At 39.3% G+C, this 15,341-nt stretch overlaps 1 protein-coding gene across 2 annotated transcripts in view; it reads left to right on the forward strand.

The window, feature by feature from the left end:
• LOC124556623 overlaps positions 1 to 15,341 on the forward strand; it is a 121,427-nt gene that overhangs the window by 69,018 nt on the left and 37,068 nt on the right. For both annotated transcript variants that reach the window (XM_047130593.1, XM_047130592.1), the window contains exon 7: positions 7,957 to 8,440. In XM_047130593.1, the coding sequence (XP_046986549.1) occupies positions 7,957 to 8,440 (484 nt within the window). The remainder of the gene's footprint in view (positions 1 to 7,956; positions 8,441 to 15,341) is intronic.

The raw sequence follows: 15,341 nt of genomic DNA on the forward strand, positions 1-15,341 counted from the left end.
TATTCACTGAGAATTTTATTTGACTTATTTATTCTTGTTCAACATTTTAGCCTTGCTGCACACTTCCCCATGCAAATTCAGAAATGTGGCAAGAGCACAGTTCTGTGCACATTCCCCACAAATTAGAGTGCACTTGCCCCACTCTTGAATTTTGTGGGGCAAGTGCACAGCGAGGCCTCAGTCTTCAATGCAGAGAAAATGATTGAAAGTCAGTGCATTTGTTAAACTACAATATCAACACTGTTTACTTAGCCTCACAAAACTGAAAAAAAAAAAACTGCAAACAGTACCAGGATTGTGACTGAGTAGAGAAACACACTTGAACTCAGCAACTCTACTGTAGTTTAATGCATGCATAGGAATGCTTCTGGAAATGCTGTGCCTGACATGACTGCACTCTAGCCAAGTTTCATTCCACCCAATGCTATTCAGGAGCTAATGGTATGGTCAGTGCTGTGTGACTGTTGTGAAAGATAACTTCTCTTTATCAGCCTCACATTGTATTTCAGGTTTAATTAATATTTAAAGAAAGCTCTCAGTTTATTTACTCTGCATGAAGACAGTGATGCTTCTGACTTAAACATTTCACAGATTTCTATATTCTCTCTTAAGTATGTAGGCTGCTTGTCTAATAGTATATAAAATTTTCACTGGCATTGTTATTGCGTGGGATATATAGGCCAAAATGAGAAAAGTCTCAAACAAATAGTGTTTATGACCCAACACAAAATGAAGTTCCAAAATCATGATGCAACAAAGTCCACTGATCGACTGCAGTCATGGGCAGAAGCAGAATATCTGATAATATGTGGGACTGTTTAGCTTTTGAATGCTCGGATGTTTCTGGAGGATGCGGAAGGGGGGGGGGGGGGGGGGGGTGATAATCTTGAACATATAATCCACTGCTAGAAATCAAGCTCCATTGACTGAACAATCACCTACAATAGTCTTACAGGCCTTACCAATTATCTTTTCAGGATAAAATCAACTGAAAATCATGATATGATTGTCTAAACCACTGCAGAGGTTCTTAAGATACTTCTCATTTTGAAGACGACATTTTGAATTATCTGATAGATAGATTCACATGCAAATGCAACCCACTTAGGGAGTGGCACAAAACTTGGTGTTTCAGGCTAGATTACATATTTACATTGGTTAGTTAATTAAGATTTTGTGCTCCTTGCACCATTGCTTTGAATTCATTTTGCTTACAGCACATGTGACACTACCATGAACGTTTTGTTCCTGCAGTTCCAGATGCACTGGTTTTGTTGACATTGTGTTCTCTGGAACTGTCACTTTCATGGCATTGTCTTCTTGTAAGGCTTCTTTGATGTTTGTCTGTGTATTGATAAATTTATTTTTGGTTCTGCTATTGTGTAAACTAGACAAAGTCTTCACATGAAATCCATTAGTAGATTTGTGACTTATCATATATGCTCAGATGAACACTGGTGATTTGTCCTTGTGTGAAGTCTGCAAGGTTTAATTGTGACATCACATCATTATACACTATAAAAATTATAGACATATTTATGACCTTGAACACTTAAAGACATTTAGGAGGGTGTTAATATTTTTTTGTTACTTGTGTATTCACATTGGTTGAACATGTTGGCATAGTAAATCTTTCAAAATTCCCAAGAATGTTCACCAGATGAAGCTTGGATATTTTTTGCCCTGGAATATCCTATTGCCATTAGGTTGGCCACATGAAGGGCTGCAGTTAGTCGTTAGAGAGCCTTCAATTGGTTGAGGTGAGTGCACCCAACCTATGCCACGAGAAAAGTCTCATGAGCAAATGATTAAATGACTAACCTACACAGTGCATTATTGACAACCAGGATCGCTGTCCTTATGTTGTGTAAACTGTGTGGACCAGTCATTAACTCAAAATGTTACCTTGACTCAGGTGACCAAGCTTTGTGTTTCAGTTCTTAGTTGTCACATGAACAATTCTATCAACCTCTTGCTGATTATTATTGGTTATGGTTATGAAACAGCTGCCATTAATTTCTGTGCTGTCTGGTGTGCATAATAATTTATTCAGTATAATGTTGTGTGACACTGGCTTGGGGGAGTTGAATGTCTCACAAGTTTGGAAATCAAATTCATCATCTATGTAGTAACTGGTATTGTGCACATTTTATTTTCTGTAATGTCATACTTCCTTGTGCCTATCTTCATTCAATTCCAACAAATAACTGACATGGCTAATGGAAATAACAAGCAAAAACTAGTAAAGGCATTCTGTGACCTGCAGATGATTGGTGTGTGGTACATAGACAGATGAAACAGATCAGATAATTGCACTAGCTTTCGAAACTTTGTGTTACTCTTTCAAATTATAATTTCTCTCTCTCTCTCTCTCTCTCTCTCTCTCTATCTATCTATCTGTCGCTTTCAATCAATCAGTGACATGACGGTAAACAAAACCATAGTGTATCATTGACTCTAGTGTTTACGCGAAACACTAAAAGTCCAGTTTTTGTTTCAGCTCACTTTACCTGCGCATTGAGGGGGTAGACCAAGGTGACACTCAATTTTGGAGCTGATATTCATGATTTTTTAAAAATAAAATAACAAACAAATACAAAACTGACATTAGACCATTATTACACACCCTTAACGCTGTATTATGTATTCTTTTAAGTAAAAATCTTGCACCCAGAGGACATTACATGACATTGACAGAAGGCCTTCATGGACTGTGAGAGTGGTTGGTGGGAGCTCTGAATGCCACACTTTTGGATCTAGAAAAAAATTTGCAAAACTGCTTTGAAACATGATATTGTCTAAAGGGGGTACTTTAAAAAATGGTTCTTAACAAAATGGCGGCACTCTGAAATAAAAGTTAACTTTTTTGACAAAAAAGTTATTAAAAAGATGTGCACTAAAAATCAAAATTAAAATATGCCACAAACATCCAAAGTACTACAGTGGAAAAAATGCCGACTCAAAAGTTACAAAAAGGTATAATGTGATTACATGTATAATTCTTGTGTTATAGCTTCCACCAACTTGAAAAATGTTGTTTTCGAAAAACAAACATTTAAAGTTTCTACTTGTGTTTGTTTAATATTTAAGTTGAACAAACCTTTAATCGGCAGTGCAAGTGCTGTACAGTTGGCCTTTTCTTCACTATTATCAAAACACGCTCATTTTACAAAATGTATTGATTAACTGGCTTCCGCTTACCAATTGAAGCATTTTTCAGATGATTTGGATTACTTTTTGAACCTTTTCTATTGGTACAAATATGTCTGTTTCTAGTTTTCAAGCACTGTCATTGTACTTCATTTAAAACAGTAAGTGAAATGACAAGTTAAGCAGACACAAGACAAGCATGTCCTTTCAGACTGTTTACCATAAACAAGGGGAGAAAGCTTTTTGAGAATAATATTACAGTATTACATCAGTTGAATTCAAGTGCTCAGATGTGCCAGACTACAATGCAGTAAATCACGGTTTTAATATACAGGGTGTCCCAAAAAGAATGACCCGATTTTAAATAGAATTATTTATTTGGAAGAAGGGCTTAACACCAACAAATTGCATACTAAATTACTCAGAAAAGACAGAAGTTTATAAAAATCCATCATAAATGTTCAATATGTCCTCCATTTGCTGTACGGTCGACATTTAGCCGATAGCCGAATTCGTGCCAAACTGAGTGTGTTGTCTTCTGTCACTGAAGCTACGGCATCTGATATTCTGGGTTTTGTCCATCAATGTCACGAGGTAAGGGAGGAATGTAAACACATTGTTTAACATATTCCCACAGGAAGAAGCCACATGGTGTTAAGTCAGGGGACCTAGGAGGCCAAGAGTGTAAAGCCTGATCTCGCGGTCCTGTACACCCTATCCAACGTTGAGGCACATTGGCATTGAGGAAACTGTGCACATTGTTGTGCCAATGCAGTGGTGCTCCCATCTTGCTGATAGATGAAATTGTCAGAATCAAGTTGTGTGACTAACCAGTTCCGTAGCATTGCAAGAAATGATTGTCGTGTTACAGTTTCTTCCTTAAAAAAGTAGGGTCCCTAAACCTTGCTTTGCATTGTTTCATGAGGATTTTCGAGCCCCCATATATGCACATTATGACGGTGAACCTCACCGCTAATATGGAAAGTTGCTTCATCGCTGAATATCAACCGTGTCATAAAAGTGTCATCTTCCATGTCCTCTAGAATAGCATTGCTAAAGTCCACTCACTTCACTTTGTCAGTATCTTGAAGAGCTTTTTCCAGTTGTAATCGGTATGGTTTGAGGGTTAAACAACACCGTAAAACACGCCACACTGTCATGCGTGATAAAGCAAGTTCTCGGGTAGCATGACACGTAGACTTGCGGGGGGGCTCCGCTCAAATTCTCATTGGATTTGTTCCACTGTTTGTTCAGGCACGTGTGGCCAGCCAGGACTCTTGCCTTTACGGAGGCACCCTGTTTCTTCAACCTGTTTATACCACTGTCGAATGTTCTTTGGTGATGGTGGTTTAGCACAAAATCGAATATGAAACGCCCGCTGAACTGCAATCACTGATTGAGTATGACTAAATTCAATAACACAATATGCCTTCTGTTGCATGGACACCATATTGCACATCTAGTGGATTTTTTCTGAAACTGTAGACCATGCCAATTACATCTATAGTCCATGAGACGAGTTATTGGTACTGACAGTTCCGGCGGGCAGACGGCGCTGTTGCCGAACGTGGCTCACAGCACGCGGCGCCCTGTCTGCTACACGCATTCCCTAGCAGCAGAAATAAAAGCGAGACAAAATACAAGTCGTATTGGTACGCGTGAATTTATTTAAAGTTGATGCTTGAAATATACTAACTCAAAAACTGATAAGAGCTATTTAGTACAAGTATCTAAGATGCTGAAACATAATAAAGTTATTTGTTAAACTTCACAACTGAAATGAAAACTATTTTCGCAAGTTGTTGAACATTAGCAGTTTTGGTTTCCATTGTTAAGTATTAGCATTATTAATTTGTTCTACTACAAGCTACAGAATAATTGGTCAGTGTATTAAGAGTTATAATCTGAAGAAAGTACTCACGATATGATGATCTGGTTGTAGATCGATAGCAAACTCCCTCCTTACATTCCTGAATATGTTGTAGTTACTGTAATGGAAAAACACCACTCACATCACTGTCAGAATCTGATTTGACATTGTCTTCCTCAGCACTACTCGAACTATCACTGCTCTCTCCCAGATGTATAATTAAATTTTCGATGCATTCTTCCACAACCCCTTCGGTTTTGGCCGCCTCTCTGATGGCACTTGCAGTGCTGTTTACAATTTTAGCCCACGTCTCGCTTGTCACTTTATTGATAGCTGCTGGAAGGAGAGTTTCCACTTCAGAGATCGTGAATTTTTTATTGTTTGCAGCAATGTAATTTTTTATCTGCGCCCACACTCCTTCAATTGCTTTGAAGTGACAGTGGTATGGAGGAAGCTGAACGATTTCATGCCCGTGCCTTTTAGCAATCTCATCAATTACATATGTTGGAAATTGGGGTTTCTTTTGTGCCACAATTTCGAGCAGTTCCGCCTTCCTTAAATCTTCTCTGAAATCTACTTTTCGCCGTTTCAACCACTGAATGATATCGTCTTTTTTTGTTGCCAAGGTTGGTGCGTTATCGTGAACAACGGAATGATAAGGCGCATTGTCCATAATAATCACTGATGGACTTGTCAGATTCGTCGTAAGCGATGTCTCGAACCATTCTTGAAATACTACACTGTTCATTTCTTCATGGTAATCTCCCATCTTTTTTGACCGAAACATTTTCAAGCAGTTTGGCACAAAACCTTTTGATGTTCCTGCATGTAAGACAATAATACGCCCTCCTTTGCCAACAGGCACTGCCATTGTCCCCTCGGGCGTTCCATCATTCCAGCCTCTACGTAAAGAATGGCTGGCATTGACCCAAGTTTCATCTAACCACACTATACTTTCGAATTCCACACCCATGATCCTGCGCAGAAATCTGCACCGCCATGCAACTACATCTGTCCTTTCCATTAATATTTTGCGTCCGTTAAACAGTGAATAGCTGATGCCTATGTCTTTCAACACTGTACGCAATGAATATTTGCTCCCTTTAAAAAGATCGTCTTTCTGAAGCGACACCTGTAATTTAGATAGAGTGGGATGTTCCCTTCTCTTATAATAGCTGTATATATGACGACGAATAGTGTCTTTCTGAAAATCGTCCAAAGCTGTCACCTGCTTATTTCTCGGTCGCTTCTTTCCTGTTGTGTGCAGCTTTGTTGTGCCACTCTCGTCACAATCTACACTATACTGTTCTTTCCCTACCTTTACAACAGTGTTCTTACTTATTTTCAATGCTGCTGCAGTTCTCTTCACAACCTGAACAACAGGAATTAAGGGCCCACCTTTGTCCTTTTCTTTCTCAAAGTAATCCCTCACAGAGCACACGAATTCACGGGCCTGGGTGTGTAGCACACTTTTCTTCCTCCGTTTCACTTCTTGTGTTGGGCTGGTACTACCTGCCGCACTAGACATTGTTTACAACGAAACATAAACAAAGAAACACTAAAAACAACAAAAACAAAATCAACTGCGAATTCAACTTCAGACAAACGACGAACGACCGCACCGCCTGCACGCGAGACACTGGTAAGTTTCATAAGCGTGCGCGACCGGGTTTCAGAGCGGCAATGTGGCCCTTGCTACCTGCTCAAAGTCAGGCCGTCATTGGCTGCCTGCCTGCGGTCGCTAGGCAATGGAAAGACGCTACCGAGCTGTCAATGCCAAAGACTCGTCTCCCAGATTATAGCGCTGTTTCAGTTACCTAGTGACATTTGTCTCAGTATTATTACAAGTTAAAATTGTGTCATTCTTTTTGGGGCACCCTGTATTTTAACGTTTATGGGACACTTTACATGAATTAATCTTAAAAATAGACTCTCTAAGGAACATATTAAGCCAGTAAAAAATAGGCTATAAGACTTCCTACTGTGGTCTACCCCCTTTAATAAAGTCGTGTGTGTGGGTGTTTTTTATTTATTTATTTATTCCTTTGAGAAACACCCATTAAGCATTTATTCAACTAGATTTTCAAGAGTGGTTTAACTTCTGTGATGTCAGATCAAAGTATGGTCCTCTGTAATGAGGGGGATGAAAGTGCAGTGTTGAAGAAACAGAAGAGTAGTGTGCTGAAGAACAACAGTAGAATTATGAAAGATAAATATATTAAAATCAATTTTATATGCAAGTTAAAGGTGTAAACCATATCTGGAATCAAAATCGGATCTCTTGTCTTTTTGTGAGCAGTAGGCTCTGTGTCTCAGTAGCTCTGTGGTAAAGTGCTGGACTACAAATCCAAAAGTCTTGGGTCTGATTCCCAGTCAGTCCTAGGATTGTTATGTCACTTCCCACTTCTTTCACCTCTGGCAATGTTTATTGATGTGAAAAATGTCGAGTTACACCGTGGTTTGAAATCCATGTTAAACTGTAGTTCCCACTATAAATGACTGGGTAATTCAAAGATAAGAGGAAAGGAAAGACACGCCATCTCCAGCAGGACCATGCCTATTAAATGTGGTGTTCAAAATGATCTTCAGATTGAAGACAGTTTTACTTCCTTTTTATACTACCAGTTGTGCCACTCAAAACGCATCTCATAGACAGATTGTAAGGCTTCAAGTTGTCATTGGATCCTCCCCACCACACAATAACTGGAATATATACTACACAAATTGTAAGAGAATTTCATTCTAGGATGAAATCCATTTGTGTTATTGAGCAAATAAAATATCTCACTCAAATGTAGTTCTGCTTTGGGAGAGAATGACTGTAATGGTAAGTGTGACGGGTGAGGCTATACTAGTGGTGATTTGATATTTAAGCTCTTATAGCATTTTGTGTAGATCACTATTTAACTTATTTTGATGTGTTTTTTATCTTACAGCACCAGAGACCATTGCTGATTATTGGATATACACTGATATACCACGAAATAGTGTTAATTTAGACAGTGTTGTTCGATTAGGTTACAAAAAGGAAAATGTGACCATAAAGGAAGACAGAGATGATGGAAATAAATTGAAAGAATCAAGTTCAAAAGAGATTGACCATCATTTTATAAAGGATAGTGTGTCTAATGTCAATTTGCGCCAAACAAAGCGGATGTCAGTAACTGAGTTGCTGAGATTAGTTGGTGGCATTGTAACTGAACATAACTATTCTTCATTGTATAACCCAGAGAAAATAATTCGAAGTAAACCCAGTCAGCAAGTCCCACTTGTAAAGCCATTTCAGATATTGATTGAAGGCAAATCGGGAGTTTCTGTACTTAAAACATCAGCAAAACGTAGTGCTTCAGGTGGTCCACCTAAGAAGAGACGCATGTTAACAAAAAGTTCATCTGAGATTGAATATGATAAGCTTTTCAGGTTAGTTATGTATTGTGGATCTTGCAACATATTGTGAACAGTATATGTCATGTATGTTACATGGAAGTTTATTTCCAGATCTTCATGGTAATTTTCAGTTGTTTGGCTGTTTGGTGAAGTTATGTTTGAGAGTTGTTATAATAGACTTTATTACTAATAAGACTTACATGTGTGTGCCTTTAAAAAAGAAGAAGAAGAAGAAGACAGAATACTGACTGTAATTTATTCGTTGTTTATCCAACTTGCGTGCATAGAAGATTATTTGAAGTGAACTTAGCTTTGTGTGTGTTGGTAATGAAACAAACATTATTACTGCTGCAATGGATGAATGTAATTGTGCAGAGATGAACAATTTTGCAAGTTGCCCTTGAAATTGATTGCACCTTTTTTGCAGTATTATTAGATGAAAATTAAAGTTGTTTACTTCACTGAGAGCAAATATGTGTCAAAGTGAATTTTATGTGTTATTTCAAATAGAACTCATTGCTGTAGTTGGTTATTTGTGTGTGAGCCATGTTTCTGGAGAGTCTCTGATCACTTAATCCTAGAAGGATGAACTTGGGGTTAGGGTCTGAACATTGACATTAACCACTAGGTGGCCATTGCACAGTTGTTCACCTGAAGTGGACTGATTCCAATAGACTTCATTAGACTCAAAGAAACTGTTCTAAAATTAATTAATATCAATATACGAGGCGTGCTTTTTAAGTAAGGTCCATTTGAACATAAGTACACAATGAAAGGTTATTTCAAAAAAGTAAATTTATTTTCAGAAAGTACATACTTCACTCTATTTTTTGACATAGTTGCCAAGTTTGTTGAAACACATATCATACGTCTCAATCAGTTTTAAAATACTGTATTCATAAAAACTTGCCACCCGTTCCGATAACGAAGAGTTCATTGCCGAACGAAGAGTTCATTGCCGTCTTCACGTCTTCGTCATTGTAACGGTTGCCACTGAGGTGGTGTTTGAGATGGAGGAACAGATGGTAATCACTTGGCGCAAGATCAGGACTGTAGGGTGGGTGATCTAAAACTTCCCAGCCAAAACTGTTCAATAAATCGTGGGTCTGACCTGCAGTGTGAGGTCTTGCATAGTCATGGAGAAGGACAATTACCTTTGTCAGCATGTCGTGTCTTTTGTTTTGAATTGCTCTGCATAGTTTTCTCAGGGTTTGATAGTATGCGTCTCCATTGATAGTGGTTTCTTGTTGCATGAAGGCAACCAACAAAACACGATGCATATCCCAAAACACCAACACCATGATTTTGCGCTGGGGCAGAGTCTGTTTGGCCATCACCTTTACAGGCAAGTGTGTGTGTGTCTCCATTCCATGCTCTGTTGCTTCGATTCGGACATGATATGCAAAACCCATGTTTCGTCTCCAGTTATGATCTGACTCAAGAAGCCGTCACCTTTTTCGTGATAACGAGTCAAGAACTTCATCGCACACTCAAATCTTTAGTTTCTGTGGTGCTCTGTTAGGAGTTTTGGGAACCAATGGGAGCACAGTTTCCTAAACTTTAGATGTTCAGAAACGATGTTGTAAAGCACTGATCTCAACACGTCAGGAAATTCGTTTGAGAGACCTGTTATTGTGAAGTGCTTGTTCTTACGAATCCTTGCTTCAACTGAAGCCACCAGATTGTCTGTAATCAAAGAAGGGCGACCGGAGCAGTCCTCATCATGGACGTTGTCACGGCCATCTTTCAATACTCATACCAACTTATGCACTTTGGTTTCACTCATAACAGTATCACCGTACACTTCGCAAATCTGTTGATGAATTTCTGCAGCAGACAGTTTCCTTGCTGACAAAAACCATATCACTGAGTGAACCTCACACGCAGCGGGCGAGTTGATATTGTTAAACATTTTGAAAGCACAGAACAGAACCGTACAGGTTAGCTACAGAGCTGAAACTGAGCACAGTTGTTCCTGAGGCATGCCGGTACATGACACATGCACTCGTTACTAGTGTCTACAATAAAACAGACCTTACTTAAAAAGACGATGTTTGTGCGCTGAACAGGGAAGTTCAGAAAGTACAGAATTCCGATTCATGTCTGGCTATCCTTATCTAGGTTTCCCACAGTTTCTCAAAATCTGTTCGTGCTAAACAGCAAAATAAATATTGGCCCTAAGTCATGATTTCTCTAAAACACATGAAAGTCACTGTAGTCAGTAATACATGTAACACATGTAAAGTGACAGTACAGTTGCCAGGAAGAAATGACTCTGTAAACCAGTTCACAACAAAATGTCAATAGAAGGCTCACAGTCAATCCATATAAGTTCCAATAACAGGAACAAGGTAGCACATGGTTTGTTGTCAGTAGGGCAGTCTAGTGGATAACGAGTGAGTAGCATAATGTGTGATGAATGCAAAGTGAGGTGCTCAGGCTGTGGTGGTGGCTATTTGTGGCATATGATATCACATGGCATACCTACCATATGGGACACATGACTACTTTTCTGTAGCCAGTGAGGCATTGCTCTCTGGTGAGACAGGGCCTACAGCTGCATGTCTATCTCTTGCAGGACACTAATGTCACTACCTGACACTGTATTCCTATCCCCTGGGTTTGGTGCATAGGAATGGAAGTCACTCAAGACATTTCCATCTGCACTGGTGGAGGAGGAGAATGGTTGCCCTGGCCTCCGGTAGTGTGACACTGAGGGTGTGGCCATTTCAATGTCCTGCGGAGGTGGTGAGGGGCAATCTATGTTGTGTGCGGCATCTGCTTACATGGAGGCACCCATTGCCGTGTGTTACTGTTTCACAGCTTGCAGTCTGGGTCCAGTCTGTGTGATGATGGGACCTTGTAAGATGTGGTAGTGCTCGGTAGCGCCTCGATCACTAATATTGGCTGAGGCTGGGGCTGGAGCTGTTTGTTCAGTGGCTACAGTGCATGCATCAGCTAGTTCTGTGATGACTGAGGGAGCATGACTGGGAGCAGCAGCTTTGACTGATGTGCCTACAGCTCTTCTGGTGTTGCCATTGCAGGTGAGCTCCACAATAGGTGGTTCTGGGAGGCTGCGACTGTAGTGCACCCTAGGGCTGAGCTTTCTTAATGGTGTGCGCGCACACTAGTGTGCCAGGCCAGAAGTGTGCCAAATGTACATTTGACAGTCTTGTTTATGGGTACACTATTGTGGAGAACCATCTGCTGCAGGCATCTGCTCAGGATCTCTGCTGGGCTCTTCCTGTTGAGGGAAGAGATTTTGTAAGTGCTCAGGAACAATGTTAGGGCTGTCTCTCCCGTGCTTTTGTTATTTGATGCTTAAATGTGGAGGCCATTCTCCCCACCTCACAGGTGCTTTATATACGGAACAGACTTGCTGAAAGCTATTTCTGTTATAGAAATTAGAACATATTTTTGTGGTTAGTTTTAGTCCATTGTCTGATACTAGTGTGGGGGATGCTTTTTGTTGACTAGATCCTAAATGGCACCCTAATCATAGCTTTTGCACTGGTGAATGGCGTGAGGACAACGTATGGAAAATTGCGTAATGATTCCCCCCACCACTACTCACATGGCTTCCTGAAAGGGCCAGTGAAATCCAGGTGGTATACATTACCATGGCTGTGTGGGTGTTAGTCAATATGAGAATATGGTCCATGGGGCCTGCTGCTGCTTGGCACACTTTTGACGGTGATGTAAATATCTGGCCAAGATATGTGTTCAGTCAGATTTTCCAGTCTTGTTGTAAACCACTGGCTATTGTGTTGCTGCAATAGAATCTGGAGTCAGAGAGCTGTGGATACAACAACTCTGTGTTGTCCCCGATTTTAATTGACAGAAGTTGTCGATATTTATTATGCTTGGCATCTGATAAAATATTTGCAGTTGTGTATCTGCTGACATTTTTCTGTTGCCAATCTGTTTTTAAGGAGTTAGGTACTTTGGAAAAAGCTGCATCAGTGCTTGTTTGCTGAGCAATGGCGTGTGTGTTGATGGTGGAAAATTGTGTATAGTTTTCTGTAGCTCCACATCTGGATTGAAATAGACTATTCATCTTTTTTGGTTGTGATAATGTATTAGCACTTGGGTGCATGTAATAAATTAATTTCACAATTGTAGGAGGTGAGGAAGACGGAGTCTTGAGAGTGAGTGAGTGAGTGAGCGAGTGTGTGTGTGTGTGTGTGTGTGTGTGTGTGTGTGTGTGTAGTTTCACTTCCATTAATGAAGAATACTGTGTACATCATACTAACCTTTTGTAAGTGATTGCTTAATAAGGATGCCTTCTATTTGTTTGCCAGTCATCTGGCACCATACTGTTCAATTTTTTCTGTTGCTTTAGAGACGCAGGATGAAACTGAGATAGGCTGGTAAGTGTGTCATGTCTTTCTTTCCGCATTTGTGGAAAACAGGAATTAATTTTGAGATTGTCAGTGACTGTGAGAAAGTATCTGCCTGGAAAGAACAGTCACAGAGCTGTGTTAGTGATCCAGCACTAGTATGCATGCGTTTCTTGATGACAGTTGTTGGAATACCATCAATGTCATCTGCATAAGATTTTTTATAACGTCTAAGGGCTTTTATATTATCATCTTTAGTGATTATTGTAATGAATATTGACTGTGTACACATGTGAATTTTTGATTTACTGCTTAATATTTCATGTTTGGGCTATTTGTAACTAATTCTTTAACTCTGCTTGGAAAGAAATAGTTGAAAGTGGTCACTGCAGCTTTAGGATTAGTTATTACATTGTTGTGTTTAATTTCTGTGCTTGTGTGCATTACTTTGTTTTCCTCCTCTTGCCCTTTTTACAATATTACACATTGCTATTGCTTTTACTTTATTGTTTGATTTGTTAATTTACTCATCTACATGTATACTCTGCAAATCACACGTAAGTGGCTGGCAGAGGGTTCATCAAACCACCTTGACAAGAATTCTCTGTTATTCCAGTCTCGAACGGCGCACGGAAAAAAGTGGACACCTGTATCTTTCCATGCGAGGTCTGATTTCGATTATTTTATTATGATGATCATTTCCCCATATGTAGGTTGGTGTCAAAATATTTTCGCATTCAGAAGAGGAAATTGGTGATCGAAATTTCGTGAGAAAATTCTACTGCAATGAAAAATGCCCTTGTTTCAATGATGTCCACCCCAACTCCTGTATCATGTCAGTGATACTCTCTCCTCTTTTTCTCAATAATAAAAAATGTGCTGCTCTTCTGTTGTGAACTTTCTCGATGTACTCCACACAGCAGTACTCCACAAGAGGACAGATAAGTGTTCTGTAGGCAGTTTGTTTAGTAGATCTGTTGCATCTTCTAAGTGCTCTGCCAATAAAGCACAGTCTTTGGTTCACCTTCCCCACATTTTCTATGTGTTCTCTCCAATGTAAGTTGTTCGTAATTGTGTTTCTTAGGTATTTAGTTGAATTTATGGCCTTTAGATTTGACTGATTTATCATGTAACCGAAATTTAATGGATTCCCTTCAGCACTCATATGGATGACCTCACACTTTTCATTATTGAGGGTCAACTACCAATTTTTGCACCATACAGATATCTTTTCTAAATCATTGTGCAGTTTGTTTTGATCTTCTGATTACTTTTCCAGATGATAAATAAGAGCATCATCTGCAAACAACATAAGGCGACTGCTCAGATTGCATGCTTTTAGTCTGTCTTACTAACCCCCTTAGGACACAGTGTAACTTCCATAGTATTTGAGTAATTGAGGAGAGTCGTTACTTTGTATGCAAAACTGATGGAGTATTCCGTTATTGTTGCAGAAGGCTTTTACAGCTGGTGTAATCCAATTCTTGTTTCCCTTTTTGTTATTTAGTCTTACTGTTTTTTGTGGAAACGCCTCTTCAGAGAGGTGGACCATTGTGTTAAGAAATATGTTAATGTTTTTGATGACATAATTTACTGAATATATCTCTCTGTTCACTTTCCTTTACTTAAGGGGGCCATTCATTTTGTTTAAGCTATCCTGAGTGAAATACCTTCATAAAGTTTTAGGATTGATTGGATATGAGATATCTTTATTTACATCAACATTTAGTACAAGAGCTTGGTGGCTACTAAATCCTGCATTGTATAATTGTATCATTGAGCTTAGTTGATGTTAATTTACAAGAATTTGATTTAAGGCTATCTTGCATGTAGATGTTTTCTGGTGCACTCATGCAGTCCATGCAGAGTATAATATTTGAATGATGGAAATATTTCTCACTGCTTCCATTTTGTGTGAGAAAGTCAATTTAAAGTCACAACATAAAATTACACTGTGTTTCACTGGCTTACTTTGCTGAAAAACCATTTCAATTTCTGCAGGAAATCATTAAGATTGCTTAAGGGAGGTGGTAAATTGTATCCACAATGAGATTTAGATTTGTAAGTTTTGTGGCTGCACTTTCAAAGATTTTGTCTTCCCCCTATTTCTTTTACGGCAGGTAATGGGTTAGATTCAGTATGTTGTTTCATGAAAATTGCGACCACCACCCTTTTTATAAATGGTTGTGGACAGTGAAATGAACTTCATTACAGTGATGCAGAGTAGGGGTTCTGCAAGGCGTACTACTGAGACGTCACTGAGCTCATTCATTAGCTGAATGTTTGAGTCCTGAATTTTGTTGGGTAAAGATTAGAAACTGTGACAGTTAATTTTCAGATTTGTATTGAGTTTTCTGGAGAAACTTGATGTCATATTTACTGTGTCACTGACCTTCAGTTTAAATTCCGCTGCATTCAATATAAAGTGGCTTCAGAGACATGCTGTTTCTGTTGGTCACCCTTGGGTGCAGGTTCATCTTTTAATTTGACCACTGTACTGTGTACTTTTTTTTTGGGGGGGGGGGGGTGTCAGTGTTGCCTTGACGGAATGACATAATATGCTTTGGTCAGATACCACACTATTTTTGTTTCTT

This window comes from Schistocerca americana, chromosome X, assembly GCF_021461395.2.
Source record: "Schistocerca americana isolate TAMUIC-IGC-003095 chromosome X, iqSchAmer2.1, whole genome shotgun sequence".
Classification (NCBI taxonomy): Eukaryota; Metazoa; Arthropoda; class Insecta; order Orthoptera; family Acrididae; genus Schistocerca; species Schistocerca americana.